Source organism: Daldinia vernicosa (genome assembly GCF_022497035.1).
Source record: "Daldinia vernicosa strain CBS 139.73 unplaced genomic scaffold F5Y00scaffold_3, whole genome shotgun sequence".
NCBI classification, from domain to species: domain Eukaryota; kingdom Fungi; phylum Ascomycota; class Sordariomycetes; order Xylariales; family Hypoxylaceae; genus Daldinia; species Daldinia vernicosa.
The window spans coordinates 765,245-784,242 of NW_025953919.1; the positions used below are offsets into that span (position 1 = coordinate 765,245).

General features: G+C 32.8%; 2 protein-coding genes across 2 annotated transcripts; one reads left to right on the forward strand and one right to left on the reverse strand.

The window, feature by feature from the left end:
* Positions 1 to 8,645: 8,645 nt before the first annotated feature.
* Positions 8,646 to 9,659, forward strand: F5Y00DRAFT_224930 (uncharacterized protein). The gene has a single exon (XM_048006089.1). It carries the CDS (start codon positions 8,998 to 9,000, stop codon positions 9,217 to 9,219), a length of 222 nt encoding a protein of 73 aa, XP_047869474.1. The 5' UTR covers positions 8,646 to 8,997; the 3' UTR covers positions 9,220 to 9,659.
* A 1,134-nt stretch (positions 9,660 to 10,793) lies between these two features.
* On the reverse strand, positions 10,794 to 12,676 carry F5Y00DRAFT_103812 (uncharacterized protein). Its single transcript, XM_048003819.1, has 4 exons — positions 12,282 to 12,676; positions 11,686 to 12,232; positions 10,993 to 11,574; positions 10,794 to 10,890 (listed from the first exon to the last, which is right to left on the reverse strand). Exons 1-3 carry the CDS (start codon positions 12,424 to 12,426, stop codon positions 11,052 to 11,054), a joined length of 1,215 nt encoding a protein of 404 aa, XP_047869475.1. The 5' UTR covers positions 12,427 to 12,676; the 3' UTR covers positions 10,794 to 10,890; positions 10,993 to 11,051.
* Between the last annotated feature and the right edge of the window lie 6,322 nt (positions 12,677 to 18,998).

The window sequence follows — 18,998 nt, forward strand, 5'->3', positions numbered from 1 at the left end:
AGCTAGGTATATTATCTAATACCTACACGAGGCTTGGATTGCTTGGGTGCAAGAACCAAGACCGAACTCCCGCCGCGTTCGGCTAAGCATGGGGTTATAATTCGACCGCTGCTTATAAGTTATAACCAGACGTCGGGCTGTGTACCTATCCAACACCAGATGGATTTGCGTGCATCAGTAACTAGTCGTTGGTTTAGTTAGGTTAGGTAGGTAGCTATGTAGTTAGTGAGCATAGCGCAGCGTCTGGAGGATCTATCCCTAACATAGGTAACCTAACAGCAAAACGATACGATGCGTGCGTACCTATCGTATCTTGCGCTGTGGTGCAGCGGGTTTCGTTCCCCGCCCCTCTTACATAGGTACATACACCATGCTGCAAGGCCGCGGCGCTGCGCTGGCGATTACAGCGCAAGTGGACTTGGAATCTCTCGGTTAGGTCCTTTGATGTTATATGTTTCTTGTTTTCCAACCTGGACCTTTTGTATCTGCCATGTGGCTTTCATGTACTTACTATTGCTATAAGGCTGAGGATTCCGGGGTGCGATCGATGTGCGAGTGAGATAGATGCTCGGTATATACCTTATATGTGTGTACCTTATATGTTATGTTAGACGGGACTTAAGCCAGTTCGCGTGTCTTGATATATGAAGACACCATCTCCCCGCATTCCGCGGACGGCCCGTTATACATGATCGTTGCCGTGGATGGATGGATGGATGGAAGCTTCTAACCTACGAGGTAAGCTAGGTGGCGTAGTGTAGCCTGTTTTGCGTTGGGTCACACGTCGGCGGCGTCAAGCGTGTTTGGTTTAGGGATAGATTGATGGATGTTGAAGAAGAGAAACAAACCCCCATGTCTCGATTAACGTACACCACGGGTCAACGGCTCACACGGGTCAAAGGCCCAACGTAAAACACACCTTATTTCTAATATTTCAGAAATTCATAACTTTACGGAATCTTAATTTAAAAATCTCAAATTTTAATATGTTATATTTAACTATATACCTAATTTATAGAAAAATGGAAAAAAATATCATTACATTATAATATTAATTATAAAAAAATATTATTATTTTAAGTCCATTTTTATGTTTTTTATTTTTTATTAATTAAAAAAAATAGTAAAATTTGTTGGGAGCGCAGCTGTGCGCTAACTGCGCACCGGACACGTGTTAATCATATAATAACTTACGTAACTTATATACATTTATATATAAACGTTATCTCTTTTAAAAATAACGTATTTAAATCTTAAAAAATATATATTATAAATAAATATTCTTTTTTTTCACTATTATAACATACTTATTTTTAACTTTAAAAATTTTAACGTTAAACTTTATCCATTAATATTAATTAATAATTAATTAATAAATTAATTATAAATTAATAAAAAATTTATTTAAAAAAAAAAGTTAAAATAAAAAATATAACGTTTAAATAAATAAATAATATTTTAACCTTATATAACCTTTAATTTTTTAAATAAAAAAAAATAAATTTTATAATTTTAATACTTTAATAATATTATAAGTATAAAACTTATATTAATTAAATTTTACGTAAAAACGAGTTAAAAATAAGTAAGTAAATAAAAACAACTTTTTTTTATTTTTAACCCTTTTTAATAAATCTTTATATTTATCACGTAAAAAGATATTTTTTAATAATTATTATATAATTATCTTATAAAAATACCATTTTTTATTTACTTTCACTTATTTTTATTTATTTATTTAATTTTTTTTTTATTTATTTTTTACTTTTACCACTTTTAAAAAATCTTTATTTTATACGTATTAAAATATTAATTAATAAAATTTTTATTTTATTATAATTATATATATTTATTTTTAACTTATTTAATATATTAAATTATAAAAAAAATTCTTATTTTATTTATTATTTTAATTTATATTTAATTTATAATTATAAATTATTTTAATAAATTTATTAATTTAAATTATTTAAGTAAAAATTTAAATTTAAAAAATAATACGTTAATTTAAAATTAATTTAACATTTATGTTATAAAGATCCTTTTATTTTATAAGAATATATTCCACGATAAAAAATTATAAAAATGTTTTAAAAATAATTTTAAAAAATAAACCTTTAATACTTTTAATTAAATTATTAAAAAGTTAATATTTATTTTTATTAATTTTATTTTTAATCACAACGTATATAATTAAAAGAAAATTTACTACAAATATTTAATTAAAATATTAAACGTAATTAAATTTTTCCGTTATTTTACGAATAAAGTAATAATAAAAGAAAAAACATCGCGTTATACTTTTATATTAAAAAATAATTTTAAATATAATAAGGTTATATATAATATTACCTTAAATATAATAAACATATTTAAACTTAAATAAACCTCGTTATAATAACATAATAATAACGTTTTAAAAATAAAAATTAAAGCGTTTTTAAATATAAATGCCGCGTAATAGTTTTAAAATAAATTATTATAATAATTAATTTAAACCTTAAATTTATAACTATTACTCGGGATATAATTACCCGGGAACGTACCCCTTAAAAAAAAACGTAAATTAAAAGTTAATTACTTTAATTTTAAATAAAAACTATTTAATTATAATTATAACTCTTTAAAAACCTTACCGTAAACATTTATTAACCTTATAAAAATATATAATAAAAAGCAAAAATTCTTAAACGATAAATATAATATTTTAAATAAAAAAATTAAAATTTTTAAAAATTTATATAAAAAGGTAAATATATAACTTATTAATTATTATAAAACCTACTCGATTATACTTATAAATTATATTTAATAATATTATTATAATTATTTAATTAAATAAAACTTTACTTTTTTTAAAATAATATTATATATTAAAAACTTCTTTTATATTATTAAAAATTAATAAATATATATATAAAAATAATAAAATATTAATATTTTAAAAACCATTAAATAAAACCTTAATAGTAATTTTTTTACGTACTTTAAGTTTTTAATTACATAAGTGTAATATATTTATAAAAGATTATTAATTAATTATTTAAAAAATATAAATTTTAAAAAAAAGATAATTACGGCGGTGTAAAAATACTACGCTTTTATTTTAATAATATTACAATTAATATCCATATTTAATAACGTTTATTTAAACTTAAAAAACGTTATAAAAATATATACTTATTATAAAGATTAATATTAATATAACGGTAACTTTAATTAAATATTTTATATTAATTAAATTTATTAAAAATCTTTTAATTAAAATTAAAGTTAAATTCTTTTTAAAAAGAAAAAAGATAAAGGTAAAAACGATAAAAATAAATAAAAATGTTTTATATATAATAAATTAAGTTATTAATTTATTAAGTATAAAAAGTTAAAATAAATTAAATAACGTAATTAATGGTAATAATATGTTTAAAATATAAGTGGGAAAAAAGGTAATAATAATTACGTAACGTTTTTATTTAAATATAAAAGCGTTAATTTAAGAAACGAACAATTTAAATTAAATAAAAATAATAATTTTAATAATTTTAATTTTTAATTTATATAATAAAAAGATAATATAATTACATTTACTTTATAAATATTATTTTAATATTATATAATTTATAAATTAATAAACGGTTTATAAATTGTTATTATATTAATTAATTAAACCGCATTTTATTTAATTATTTTTATAAATATATTTAAAAATTAAAATTATAAATTTTAAAAAAATAACGTAAATAAAAATACGATATTTTATTTAAAAAACTGTTATGTTTATAAATTTTAAAATATTATGTTAAATATTAAGGTAATAAGTATATTAATAAATAATAAATTTTAATTTAATGTATTATAAAGGATATATTTATAAGTTATTTTAAATATATTTATAATTAATAAATACGTAATATGTTTTAACGATAATATATAATTTTAAAATATTAAAACCGTAAAAGTCTTTATTTCATTCGATAACATTTTATTTAAAATCATATAATTAAATATACTTTTTTTTTTTTATATTTATAATATAAACATATACGACATTTTCTTTAATAACGTAAAAAACATATTAATATATAATAAAAAAGAATATTTAATAATAAGAAAATGGAAATATTTATAATTTTTTTTACGTAATTATAAAAAAATCGTTATATATTTTTATTTTATAAAAGTGGAATTTAAATAAATTTACCGATAATTTAATTATTTAATAATAAAGTAATTTTATTACGTTTTTATTAAAATAAAATATAATAATATAAATTAAAATATTATTCGAAAAATTAATTAATATTATTATTAATACTAATTATATAATTTAACATTAAATAAATTTAAATTTATTATTAAAAATAATATTAATTTTAATTATAACATTTATATTAACATAATATATTTAAAAAATAAGCTTATCTTATATATTATTAATAAAATAATTAAATTTTAAATAATTAGATTTTTAAAAGATATAATTATTAAATATATTTAAGATATTTTAAAAATAATATAAATAAATATTTATTTAAAATTTTTTAATTCCATTATTTATAATGCCGGGAAGAATTTTATTAGTAATAAATTTATAATTATAATAAAGACGTTATTTATTAACGTTAAAGAAATTTTAATAAAAGTTTATAACTTAATTAAATAAATAAAACGTTATTATAAATCTTTTTAATGTATATTTAAAATAATTATTATTAATTTACGTAGTAATAATATTTTAAATATAAATATCTTTTAAATAATTATAAAAATTGTTAATAATATAATAAAGTTAAACGGTTTAATTTTTACTTTATTAATATTCGAAATTTATTTTAAACTTATAGATAATTTAACGTTTACGCTTTTAATTATGTAATAAAATAAAGTAATTTATAAAATAATAATTAAAATTAAAAAATTATACGCGAAACGTTAAGTTATTAACGCGTTAGTAATAAAAAACGGGTTAAATACTTTAAATATTTTTAACTTACTTTTTTAATTAAAAATATAAATTTATAAAAAACTTAAAAAATAAATAAGATTTTATAAGTTAATAATTAAAAAAGATAAAATTTATATAATATAAATTAATAATTGTAAAATGAAATTTTATATAATAATGGTTAAATTATACTTTTATAACGAAATAATGTAAATATTTAACATTTTAAAACTTAAAAAAGATAATAAAAATAATAAAAATAATAATAATTTATATATATTTTTAATTAAAAATTTACTTATACCATCGAAAAGATAAAGACGGTTATTAAGTAGTAAAAATAAATTAAAACCTTATACCGTATATTTTTTATAAAAAGAATAAAGCGATATAAAACTCGTTATTAAATTTTATAATAAAAAAAAGATTATAACGTTAAGAACATTTTTTAAAACATTAAATATTAAAGAAATTTAAATTTTAATCGAAAAAAAAATCTTTAAATTTAAAAAATATAACGAGTAAAAATATAATAAATTTAAACTTTTTAATTTAAAGATTATTTATAAAATTAAAAATAAAATAATAAACTATTTTTATAAAAAATCGCAATTTATCATATAAAACCATAATAATATTAAGAAAATCTTTATATTAATACAATTATTTATAATTTAAAAATTTAATTAATAAACACTTTTTATTTTTATATTTATTTTAATAAAAAAAAAGATAATATTTTAAATTTAAAATATTATTTAAACATATATATAATTAAAGATAAATTTAAATTATAATATTTTAATAAAACTACCTTTTTAAATTAAATATTTTTATTTTAAAAAAATAATTATAATAATTATTAAACCTTTTTATAAAATAATAAAAGTAAACACACATTAATACGTAATATACTTTAAACATTATAAAGAAAAACTAAGAATGATTACATTTATATATAATTTATACTTTTTTATTTCGGAAAAAGATAATAATTTTAACTTTATTAAGATATAAATAAATAATACGATTAACTTATTTAATAAATACTTTAATTAAAAAAAATAAGATAAATTTAAAGAAGTAAACTTTATAATAAAGTTTAAAACTTATTTTATTATTAAATTATTCTTAACTTTTAATAAATATACGATTATTTTTAAAAGGGATAAAAACATTTACTTAAATTAAAAAAGTTAAAATAAAAACTTAAAACTTATTAAGTTAAATATTAAAAATATCGCTTAATAATATATTTAATAAAAAACATAAAACATATACATTATATTCACTTATTAATTAAAAATTACCTTTAATATTACTAAAATAATATAACACTTTAAGTTAAATAAAGAAACAATTAAAAAATTTAATAAATAATTTAAATAATAAATAAATAACGTTAACCGTAACATTTATTACCGCGTAATTAACTTTAAATAAATTAAAATCTTTATTTTCATAAATAATTTATTTATAAATAATAAAAACTTAAATTTATAAATAAAATACTTAATATTCCTTATAAATAAAGAAATTATAAACAATTTATTTAAGATATAAAAAAACTTTATTTATTAAAATTTAATAAAATTAAAATAAATTATTAAAAACGTTTTAATAAATAAAATTTATATTATAATACATAAAATAAACATTAATTATATAATTATAACTATAATATTTTTTATTATATTTAAATTTAAATTATTATTAACTTTAATAATAATTTATATTAACTCGTTTTTATTATATAAATATTTTATAAAATTAAAAATAATTAAAGAAAAAAAATTAATAATTAATATTATATTATTATAATAATTATATAAATAATATAAAATATAAAATATATAATAAATATATAATAAAAATAATTTTATAAATTTAATAATAAAATTTAATTTAAATAAGACATTATAAATGTTTATTAATATTAATTACTTTATTATAAAATTATAAGATTAAATTAAAAGAAATTAAATAAAATAAAAAAGAAATATTAATAATATAATAATTATATAATTACTTTAATAAATTATTATTATCTTTAATATCATTAAATAAAATAAAGATAAAATCTTCCATTAATTTAAACTTTTTATTAAAATTTAAACCTTTTAATAATTAAATAAAATTATTTATTAAATTTAAAAAAAAATACAAAAAAAACGGTCTTTAATTTTATATTTTTTAAACATATTTATTTCGTTAACGTAATTACTTTAATAACGGAAATTTAATTTATAATAATAACGATTACGTATATTTAAAAAATTTAAATAAAAAACTTTTTAAATTTATAAAAACGTATATTAAAAAACTTTTTAAACTTATAAAAACGCGTATTAAAAACCTTATTAAACGTTTAAAAACGTACGTTAACACTTTTTATAATTAAAATTAATTTTTTCTTATAATTAACTTTTTTCGATTAAAAAAACCTTATAATGCGTTTAATATTTATCGTTATTATATTTTTTATTTTTTATAATACTTATTAAAAATTATATTAAACGTTAATTATTATATTTTTTTTATTATTTTATTAATATTTATATTATAAAAAAAAATAATTATCTTAAATTTATTAAATAAACCTTAAAATTAAAACGTATAATAAATTTAATAACGATAATAATACGTTAATATTTTAAAGATATTAAAAGGTAAACTTTATAATTAATAACGTATTAAATATACTTTATAGAAAAATCTACTTTAATTAATAAAAATTATATTATAATTATAAAAGAAAATTTATTCGACGGATTAAAATAAAAGAAATTTTTAAATTTAAACTTTTAAATAATTAATGCGTAATAATAATATTAATAACATATAACTTAAAAAATCGCAATAAACGTAATAAATAACATAACGTTATTACCGGTAAATTACTTAATACTATTAAAAATAAATATATTTTAATAAAAAGAAAATATATTATAAAAATAAAAAAAGATAAATTATTATAAAAAAAAAAAAATAAAAAAAAATAAAAAACTTTTATTATATACTTAATAAATTATAATATAATAAAAAATAATATAACATTATTAAATACATATAAATAAAAATAATAAAATATATTATAAATAATTTTATTTAAATAAATAAAAAAAATTTATAACATTAACTTTATTATAATTATTTTATTTAAAAATAAATTAAACATTAATAACGTAAATATATATATTAATTACATAATATAATTATAAAAAGAAAATTTATTAATATTAAAAATATAATTATACGTTAATTATATATCGGATATATATTAATTATATAATAGTTTATATAACTTATATACGTTTATATATAAACGTTATTTCTTTTAAAAATAACACATTTAAATCTTAAAAAATATATATTATAAATAAACATTTCTTTTTTTTACTATTATAATATACTTATCTTTAATCTTAAAAGTTTTAACGTTAAACCTTATTTATCAATAAAATTTTATAAAAAAATATTATCATTATTAAAATTCAAATATATATTTAATTTTAAAAACCGATTTTTAATACGATTTATTTTAAGTAAAGTGCACGGTTACGCACAGACGTATTTTGTATGTATTTTCACTGGGCCTTTGACCCGTATGAGCCTTTAACCCGTGGTTTACGTTAATCAATAATTATGTTTTGGAGAAAAGATAGGTACCAGGGGTATCCTGGACACCCCCTCTCAGGGCAACGCGCTGATTAGCCCGGCGCCCACGTGGCAAGGGATAAGGTTAATTAATACCTTGCAAGTTGCGCGCAAATCCTTCAGACCCCCCTGGTCTCCACATCCCACATCCCATCATCTCTACCTAATGTATGTACATACCTACCTACATAATATACGACTTAGATGGTAGTTCGGCTATAACTTGTCTTACAAGCAGATCGGCTCCGTTCCTACGTCTAAAAATACGGGATGATGATGATGATGATATTTCCTCGCTTCGTTTCTGTGTCTGGCCTGCAGTGCGACGCTGAAAAGACTCAAATGCACGCAGGGAGGGTTACAGCACACGATTACATGTAATTACGCTGTAAGATAGGATGTGGTGCGAGTTGAGCACAGCAGCGGTTTCGTATCTCGCAGCAGTAGCGACAGCATCAATCAATCACTCTTACATCATAACCTGCATATGCCTACAGAGAAGTAGAAGTGTTGCAGCCGCTTTTAGATTTCAAAATTCGTGCTTTTCATCTCCGGTTTTATTTTATTTCATTTTTATTTATTTATCATCGACTTCGACTTCAATGATGATGAGTTCGTAACTCGTCTGCTCCGTTGCGGGTACGTCCAATACCTCGGGAAGACTGATCCAAGTTCAGCTTCGGGTGGCCGGCAACCTAACCCCCCTCGATCGACCCCACTAGGTTAGATACATCTTCATCTCCCCTCCAGCTATGAGGTATGTAGATAACCTAAGTATGCAGATCCGGGGGAGCCAACCTTAACCATCGTTGCTTACATAGAGATGAAACTACCTAGACATGGGAGTGGAAGCAATAGTACGAGGGGCCTAATAATACTTTGACAGGTATTATGTAGAGGATTCGCTTCCTCAGACGCGGTAATATATATGTTTCTCATGCACGTTGTGAGAGAAGCGAGATGGCATAACGAGGTGGCGTATCGTCGGTAGTAATGTGTTAGGTACTTTTGACATGTATTTGGAATCCGACTTCGTCTAAAGTTCCATCTCTTAATCGGCTTTGCCCCCCACTGTAGGATGACCTCTTCAATTGGTGAATATATGCATATAGGTATACATAGCAGCCAGTCATAGATATCGACCAAGTTGGTAGGATGAACTCTCACTAATAACTAATATTCAGCTACGACTTGGCTGATAGAACAGTTCCAAGTTTTCAAACAGGTAACTAGACTGACTGACTGACTGACTGACTAACTGTAGACTACCTCCTATTTTACCATTCTCCAATTCGGTCGCGAGCTCGGGAAAGTAACCCCGATACACTCCGCCGCGCCTTAAGCCAAGCCCGAAAGAACATCGCAGCATCCCATCGCCATCACCATCAACTCGCATTTGTAGTGGGGACCCGTCACAGCTGAAGTGTCCAGCCTATCAGATGTTGCCATCATCTCGTAATGTCTTACATAGTAAAGGGTTTTGGGCGACCCCCAAAATCAGCCGCTGTGCATATCGCGTTTATTCAAAGTTGTACGTTGTAAATGACTCGAGTGCCGTGCACTTGGTTAGGTACTAGGTACGTTAGGTACCTGGGTTAATGTATTTAATAGACGATGCTTTTCGTCTATAACATGGCGGGGTCCCTAGTCGCAAATTCGATAATACCTATTGCAGGTTGTATTATCACGTACGGAGGCGGCACGTTCCTGAAGATCCCTGATTCCCTGTCGCGAAAGGGGTAAAATGACAAGAAATTGCGAGATCCTATTGAGATATGTCCGGGGTCCCCCGGTCACCGGTCACCGGTATAATCTGATACTGCGCAGCTAACTAACGATATTCACCATCCTCATTCGAATATTTCTTTTATCGACCTCTTTGGGTAGTCACGTATTCGTATGTAAATTTATAAATTCGACAAAATTTCTTTCTTCTATTAGCCTCTCGGGCCCGAGGGTAATTCCCTGTGTGAAAATGTGTTTTGTATATCGCTTGTATACTCCGTGAGTTCATGCCTCGGGTATAAAACCCACCCATCCAAGGACGCCATCCCTATTGACACCCCCTAAATCCTGTCTCCCCTCCGTCCATCCATCCATCCATCCCTCGCCCCAATGAACCTAGCTCAACCTTGCAGGTATTAAAACCACCCCAATCAGAATTAAGTAAAACGAGACCGCATGCGGGTCAGAAGGAGCTTCAAAGCTTGTGCTGTACAACCAATCCATGTGCGTATATGCAGCATGTATCGTTTAGGCGTGACAGGCCAGAAATAGGCACACACGTAACCCTGACATGATAGACACCGAACTCCCCGTATTAGGTAAATACAGCCAGGAATTGTAAAGGGAGAAACCCAGTATCGAATCAGAAAAAAAACACAACAACGTACAATCCGTATGAGCATTCATGAATCCGTAGTAACCAAACGAGATCCACGGGTAAATGAGGTTATTGGGCCTCAATCTTGGAATGGCGACCTGTAAGCTCCGCCGTCCAACTATCATCGCCGTCGACGATGGCGCCGCGCTCGAGTAGTAGGGCCGCCATATCAGTGCGCCCTGCCATAACAGCGCGCTGCAGTGCCGTATACCCTGCGCTATCGCGGCTATTCACGTTGACATCGTAGCGCTGCAGGAGAAGCCGTAATGTATCGATATGGCCACCCGCGACGGCGAAGTGTAGTAATGGCGCCGTAGTCTCCGGAAAGGATGAGCCCTGATGTTGTATATCTGCCATACCGTCCACGACGCTACTGGCGGATGTCAGGAATGCAGATGCTAGAGATGAGGTGCTGGGTCGCCCCGCATGGCCCGACTTTCGGTCTAACGGAGACCAGCCCGCAGGGCTATTAAGATCTGACTCGGGAGATGTCGCGTACGCGTTGGCGCTGTGCGCAACGCTGTCATCGAGGGGATACGCCGATTCCGCGTGGTACATGGACATCTCTTCCGGGTTGTTGTAAACGTTGAAACTAGCTCAGAGTTAGCTGTATATAAAGTCACGCGAAACGACGAAAATCCCAAGTTCGCCCGGTTCGGGGTTTCGAGTATTTCACATATTAAGAATCCCAGCATCAGCTTACCTTGTCGACACACGAAGTCCATCGCTACTATCCGCAGCAGCTCCTTGTCCCCATGACATAGGACTGGCACAAGTAGATGAGTAGATCGGGGGTATACTATGGCTCCGGAGATGGTGCTGTTGTTGTATGGGTGCGGAGGATATATTAGTTGTGAGAGCACGCGCCCGTCTCCCCGTTACAGGCAAATCCGAGACGACGTCGTCAGAACCGTGAACTTGGGAGAAATAAGATGCTGCGTCGAACCCGAGCGGATTCTCTCCATCCGTAGTGAGACCCAGCCCGCTCAGCTGTTCCGTACCCGACGCGTGAGGCCAGGACTGCAGGTAATCGCTCATCCGCCGGGAGCCATTGGGCGTCGTTGCCGATGTTACCGCGTCGGCATTATGAGCGTGGATATCTCCTAGGCTAGATGGACTCCTCCCACCGGAAGGGAGCTCATGCTCGGGTGGTGGCGTAGTTGACGGATCCGAACTAATAGACTGCTGGAGCTGCTGCAATTGCTTCTTCAACCTTTCTACTTCCTTGGTTCGATCTCTCATATTTCGCCCTTGATATTATTAGCCTCGAGTAGGACCATAATTAGAAGCAGAACTTACTATATGCTCGTTGGGCAAGACGGTTCTGAATTTTCCTCCTCTCAGCTGCATCAGGTAGATTCCTCCAGTCCTCATCAGGCTTCATCAGATCCACATAAGATGTTGTCAGCGGTCGACCGCTGCGCGGAGAAGCTGTTCCTGACATAACGAGAGACGACGAGATACTAGGCTGGTACTGGATATAGCAATGGCGACAAAAGGTAAAGAAGGCGAGTTGAAAAGTAGAAATTGAGAAGAGATTAAATGTGATGCAGGCCGTAGACGTCTTGTATATCTTCGACTAAGGCGTAGGGGCTCGGCACGTCGAGACCCCTAAGTTGCAGAAGTAACACGGGACTTAATTAACAGCAGTACTAAATCCAGTAGGATCACACGGTAGTGCTGATGGATCCCTTATGTCCTAATTTGTCTGGGAAGGCTCGCAGCAATAAGGAATAAATAGCATTAGAGAAGATTGATCGAAGCCTCCGAGCCCGGTAACGAGATGACAGACGCCTCCCCCCAGTAATGTATCTGATCTCGAGGTGCGTTCAGCTCATAGGTCAGTACAGGGACTAGGAAACATGACGAAATGACCAGGTATCCTAGTAGCTGATCAACCCGCATAGGCCAGGGATGAATTTGTGTTGGGACTGCAAGGTAATAATTAAGGTAGTAGGTGGCCAGCCTTTTTTCGTCTGTTACGCGGCTTGATAGGGTTGGTTGAATAAGAGTTGGTTATCGAGAGCACCCAGAAGACTGCCTTCCGGACACGACGGATACCCTGTGAAATTTGCAGGCTAGACCACGGGAGATGTGACTCGCCAAGACCCATCCCAGCCCTTGACTAATGAGCTGTATGAGCTTGAAAGAAGATTAGCTCGGATTCTAAATGCCCTGCAGATGTAAGTGATGTATTTGGGGCAGCTCTCCGCGCACCTCAATCATACGCAGGGGTAGTAAGGTACACATAACCATCATCCATTGTGGCTTGCTTCGCCTCAGAGCTTAAGAGGAAACGAAGAGGAGTGGGAATGTACACGCCCCCAGCAGAGACTAATGAGTGTAATAAGTGTAATGGGTGTAATGGGTGTTGGGTGTGCACTTCAGAAAATGCGTGCATCTTCGTGACGAGCTCCACACATCTTTGGCTCAGCGGCACAGCGAAGACGTCCCCTTTCCTTGGCGATCCTACATCCGCCGCCACAAACCCCGTTACGGCAACTCCATAACCTACTCTGTGTTCTGTGTGTGTCCTGTTGCTGCCGACGTTTCCTACGCAAAAAAACCCATTGGTTCCAGGCGTAGGAGGTCAAGATAGCTTACACCTGACCGTATCCTGCTATCGTTATAGGTTGATAGGGCTTTCTAATGGTAACATTGTCATAATAGCAAGATTGCCGCAAGTTTTTGCGAATCTGGCGCCATATGTGGACCAACCCTAGCCACGATGGTATAGAGTTTTATCATATCATCGGGTTATTTGGTTACCTGCCTTGTATAGTCATCCCGTGTTACTGTTCCTGATCGATAGACACGAGACAGCGCGATAGCAGATCTCTCAGGCTTGATAACATATGTAGTGCCCGCGGGCTAGTGGGCGTGGCGCTGCCAACGACTTGTCAAAACGCAAGAATTCAAATCGACCGACACAGACTTCTGCACGTCATCTGCCACCCGGAGATCAGGCCTTCCTCTTCAAGTTTAGACAGTGGGTGCGGGCACCACGGAGAGGCGTATCGGGGTCAAACGGGGGTTGTCAGCCTATCCGTCTCATTGGACGATGTCTCATGCACCCCTGTTCATACCCTGGGAGAGCTAAAATCTTCCGCTGTGGTCACTGCCAGACAGCCAGAGGCTTGGGTATCTATGTATGCACTTGAAGCTGTACGAGGGTGCGACGAGATAAAGTGCCCAGACCCACGTTCCCGTGGTAAAACGCCACCGGTGTGACGGCAATATAGACCCCTACTTGTTTTCTAGGAAGCCACTGACGTTATCGAGAAGGTTCGAAACAACATCAAGTCTATAGAGGTTCGAGATAATGAGGAGAGGGGCCGGCATTGAAATGCTACGCCGTTCCCAGTTTCCCTCCGTGGTTAAGCATCGTAGTAGGATACCCCTAAGTCTAATTCTCGGCACGGATTAAAGTGACGTTTGGTAGCTACCGTACATGCAAGCCGGTAGTTATAACTTAGATTGAAAAAAGAAACGGGCGCTGGGTAGTAACGAGATGATCGACTCGGGTGCAGCCGAATACAGTCATTGGATCCAACAAAGGTTCAGCTTTGGATTGAGCAAGAATACATAATAGTGACGGTTATGCATATGTAGCAAACGCATACGCCAGCGAGCCTAAGTATTATCTGGACGGTCTGGGTTGGGGCCAACTTATGGATAATGGATGAGCATATACCGGTTGCGTTCCCGAAGCGCATCCCCAGACAGCAGCGCATCTAGGCTCCAGCTGTCGATGAGACGACTTGTCTCATGCTTCTTGCAACAAGATCTGCAAGGTTAAAGTACCCTGTCCAATGATATGAGATCAGCTTGAAGCAGCTTCTTTTCGAGTTCTGAACATGGAGATATAGCTGGCTGGCCACTCGACCGCCAGATCTCGAATAGATTAACTAGACTACTAGTCGGCAGACAGTTACCAACAGCTTGGGAAATAGATACTAGGCTCTCGGCGAAGCGTGGAAGTAATTAATTTTCAAATTATAGGCCCACGACCTGTTCCATTCATATGGAATGGCCGGCGGTTGTACGTACTGACATTGGTCACATATCAGAACGCAAAGTTGTACGCTGCGACTGTACGGTAGCATGTTAGCCGTTTGGCGGATCTGCAGCAGGGTTTGGCTGGGATGTAATAGGGTCGGTATATAAGAAAAATCCAGGGTCCCCTCTGAAGAACCGGATGATCTGGTAGCGGGACTATCTGGGGAAGAGAAAAATGCATCGCCACTGCGACGAGTTAAAATCAGCCGGGGATTCTCGCCTAAGCTTCGAGAACAAAAGACAGACCGTCGGCCTCGCGATCCGGACGTAGTTGTGTCGCCGGGTCTTTAACTCGTCTCAGGAAACTATCCCTAGAAGCTATACATCACCATACGTAATATTACGGCTTAGAATGGCACTTCCCAATTCTGGAAGGAATCGCGATGTCCATCTAAAGAAGCCAAGAGCGAGAAGCCAAGAGCGAGCGACGATGCCGTAGCGCAACTTACGGCGGGAATTCGCTATGATCGGCGTGGGTAGAGTAGACATCGGATCTCTAGGTCTCGTAGAAGCCAATGTGATGGAGCTCTGGGTGAAGATACGGGCGAATGTTGGTGACGTGCTCAGTATAGCAAATCCGGGCATACGGACTTTTGACGAGTTTGGACTTTTGTAAGCAGCATACTTCGTGTCACACCTCATCACCTCATCAACTCGACGCTCAAAGAGTCGAAGGATAGACACTTTGGAGGTAATAGTCGTCAAAACCAGCAAACACAAGCGAATTCGAGCGGGGGCAGACTAAGCGCAGGACCCTTAGAGGGATGGCGGAAGAAGGTTTTGATCCGGTAACCACCACATTTGGAAGGGAAATGGGTATTATGGTATTATGGTATTAGGCAATGCTGTGAGCCTGTGACTTTATCATGGGTGCCAGAAACAAATACGATATGGTCTGTAACGAGAAGGTAACGAAGAAACAGGGTGTGAACAAATATGAACAAATGGGACAGGTAACCCATGAGATGTTACAGAGTATAGAGTGCAGAGTGCAGAGTGCAGAGTGCAGAGAATCGTGCAGAGGGTCGTGTCGTCGCAGAGCGTGGCAGGTGAAAAGAGCAAGTTTGTCTTGGCGTTGAGATATGATTGGAAATTCCCGATGGCTGCCGGAGCTAGGGGATGGAGGGGTAACAACCTTACTGCCTTAGGTACCTAGGTACTTCGTACTTACGTAGAAACCCCTAGCACAGACCATCATATCCACATCCCACATTTTTTTAGGGTTATCAGGGCTATCTAGTAGTGTACATATGTACCTAGCATAGCCTATAGGTAGTCTATGTACCTAAGTACCTCTATAGATCCCTGAAAAACAGTAAAGGGGGGGGACCCCTCTGTCAGAAGCTGTCATCCTTCCCCCCCTGTCCAACCTTTTTATTATACACTAATCACTTACCTACCTTCACCAGTTACTCACATGTATGTCTCGGATTTACTGCCAATGGCTATTCAGCGATTCCGACGGATAGTAATATTCTAATCGCCGGTTCCGCGACGACTTCTAATATTCTAATTGTTGTGTAAGCATTGCTCATGGTTAGATAAGTAACGTAGGTCATGAGGTTTTGTTTCTAGGTTTGATATGCTGTGGTTCGGCCGAGTTTCAAACCGTTGGGGTGTAAGGATCTGCACCCAAGTAGAATCCCAGTTTGTAAGTTCCTAGAACCCTCCAAAACGTGCTCGGGTAACAGGCAGCTAGAATATCTCCGCTAGGTATATCATGAACTGCACTACTTAATGTGAACTCGACAGCCTAGCGGGGCATGGGATCGCCTAGTTCAAGGACTTACATAATGAAGATCCTTCTATAATCAAAGCAAGGCAGACTAGGTTATACGGCCCGCAAGCTTCGTCAAGATCTTACGAAGCCTTTCACTTTACCAGATTCACCTTACCTAATATCATGATACACGGTCAATGCATCACTTCAGCTGGTCTTAAGCACGAGGCGACACGGGAGGCGCAGCGCCTTATGAGCTTGGTCAGCTAGCTAGCTGATCACGATAGTCTCTAACCGAGCCCATCGCGCTAGGATATAGCTTGTGGAGATACTATATTTTATATTAAGCCTCCACGCTTAAAGCCTTGAGTATAGTATATTCTGTAACGCACACATTCAAATAACACGTGGAATTTTAATTAATGCTTAATATAGATCGAGCTATCGAAGGTGCCTAATATATCTCATTGGTACAGGTATGGGACATTTCTTTCAATTCCTTCCACGTCCTTGGCACGACCTCGAAATAAGCCTCGAAGCGATAGCATAAGTCACTTGCCATGAGGGAACGTGTGACGCCGAATACACTAGGTAGTTACAGATTCACTTCGCCAAATCCGTCCGTCTCTGGAGACTCCCCGGACAGGACCACGGTTCCGGTACTCCCTCGGTTCCCGGTCCAGGGGCATCCCAGGTTATACGATAACTTGAACATTTAAATCCGTATTACAGGTACCTACCATTTAGCTATATATAATCCTCTGTTAAGACAAGATGCATCTAGCTTCGCAAATTAGACATCATTCGAGCGACGCCACAACGTCGGATTGGGAGCCGGCAGGTAAGCTATGTACGATGCGTGTCACTCATCAATCACATCAGTTGTGTGACTTATCCCACGCGACGAAAACGCCAAAGGTCGGAACCATGCGGGGGGGGGAGGGGGGGCGTCGGGCCGTCTGAGTGCATGTCAGCCACTCCGGGACCGACTTCAATCCTTAATGTGCTCCTATTTGGATGCATATTATCGGAGCCATCCTCTTCCGCAAGGTTAGGATTCGGGAATGAGAGCTAGGTAAATATACTTCGTTAAAGGGGCTTCCTTCAAATTGCTCAGATACGCATAGATCCTCACGGGTGGAACGTAAGAAATTTAGATACACGACAGGCCGTCGGATATAATTACCCCTAGATCCTCTACTTATAAGCGCCTTAAATATTCATGATCCTCGCCTTCCTTCTGGGCAGCGGTGCTGGCGGGATCGAGCTCGGATCAGAGCCGAATACTTTGCGTAGGGCTCTCTCTTTATCTCTATCCTTCAAGCTGTATTAGAAAAGTACTAGGATAGTACTCATATAATACTTGAAAAGGGGGCATCGTATTTTTACTACAGGAAATATGTAACGAAAATAATTGTTAAGGAAAACAAAAAAATTTAAATTTTCACCAAAAAAAAAAAAATTGAATCAAAGAGCCGGACTTGAAAGATATTGGAGCGGAGATGAAGAACGTCGGAGTTACTTTGTTAACCGTCTTCGTATTTTCGTAGTCGTACAGCAAATTTTCACCTGTAGAACTTCCGGACCCTGTCTCTCTATCTTTAAAGATCATGTTTCACCATCAGGCGGTGGCCAGCTCTTATCAATTTCATCAAACAGATTCTTTGTATTTCACTAGATCTAGATACTGGACGGATCACTCCAATAACTACGAACGGGACCTATCTACCGTATTGCTGAAATCTTCCGCTGGGATTGTGTCTTCATATCTGGACTCATTTCTTGATGAGTATTTTTATACTTTGGATTCTTCCCATGTTTTACCTGTAGCAATAGGAGATAATGCCTAAGATACTTAGTTCATGCTGTATTAATTCCCAAGCTACCTTTTACGTGTCCGGTCACAAGCATTCTCGTGGTAACAGATTTCTTATAGAGTAATTTAGTATATTAGATCAGCCAGGGATTGTTCGATTCGTAGTACTGACTACCTTAGGTGCCTAACGTGCTTAATCCAACGCAGGAGGCCTCAGCTGACTCTAGGCAATTTGAGATTCCATTCAGTTCTTATAAAAATACTCCCGTAAAGAGATGCAATAGACAAAGCTATAATGAAAACGGGGGCCAAGAATAGTATAGTTATCACTGGATCGGTCTTACAACCGAGTATAGAAGCATGTGGGTTGGAATTGATCTAGAATTATTAATTGAGACATAAGGCTCAACAGGATGGTGTC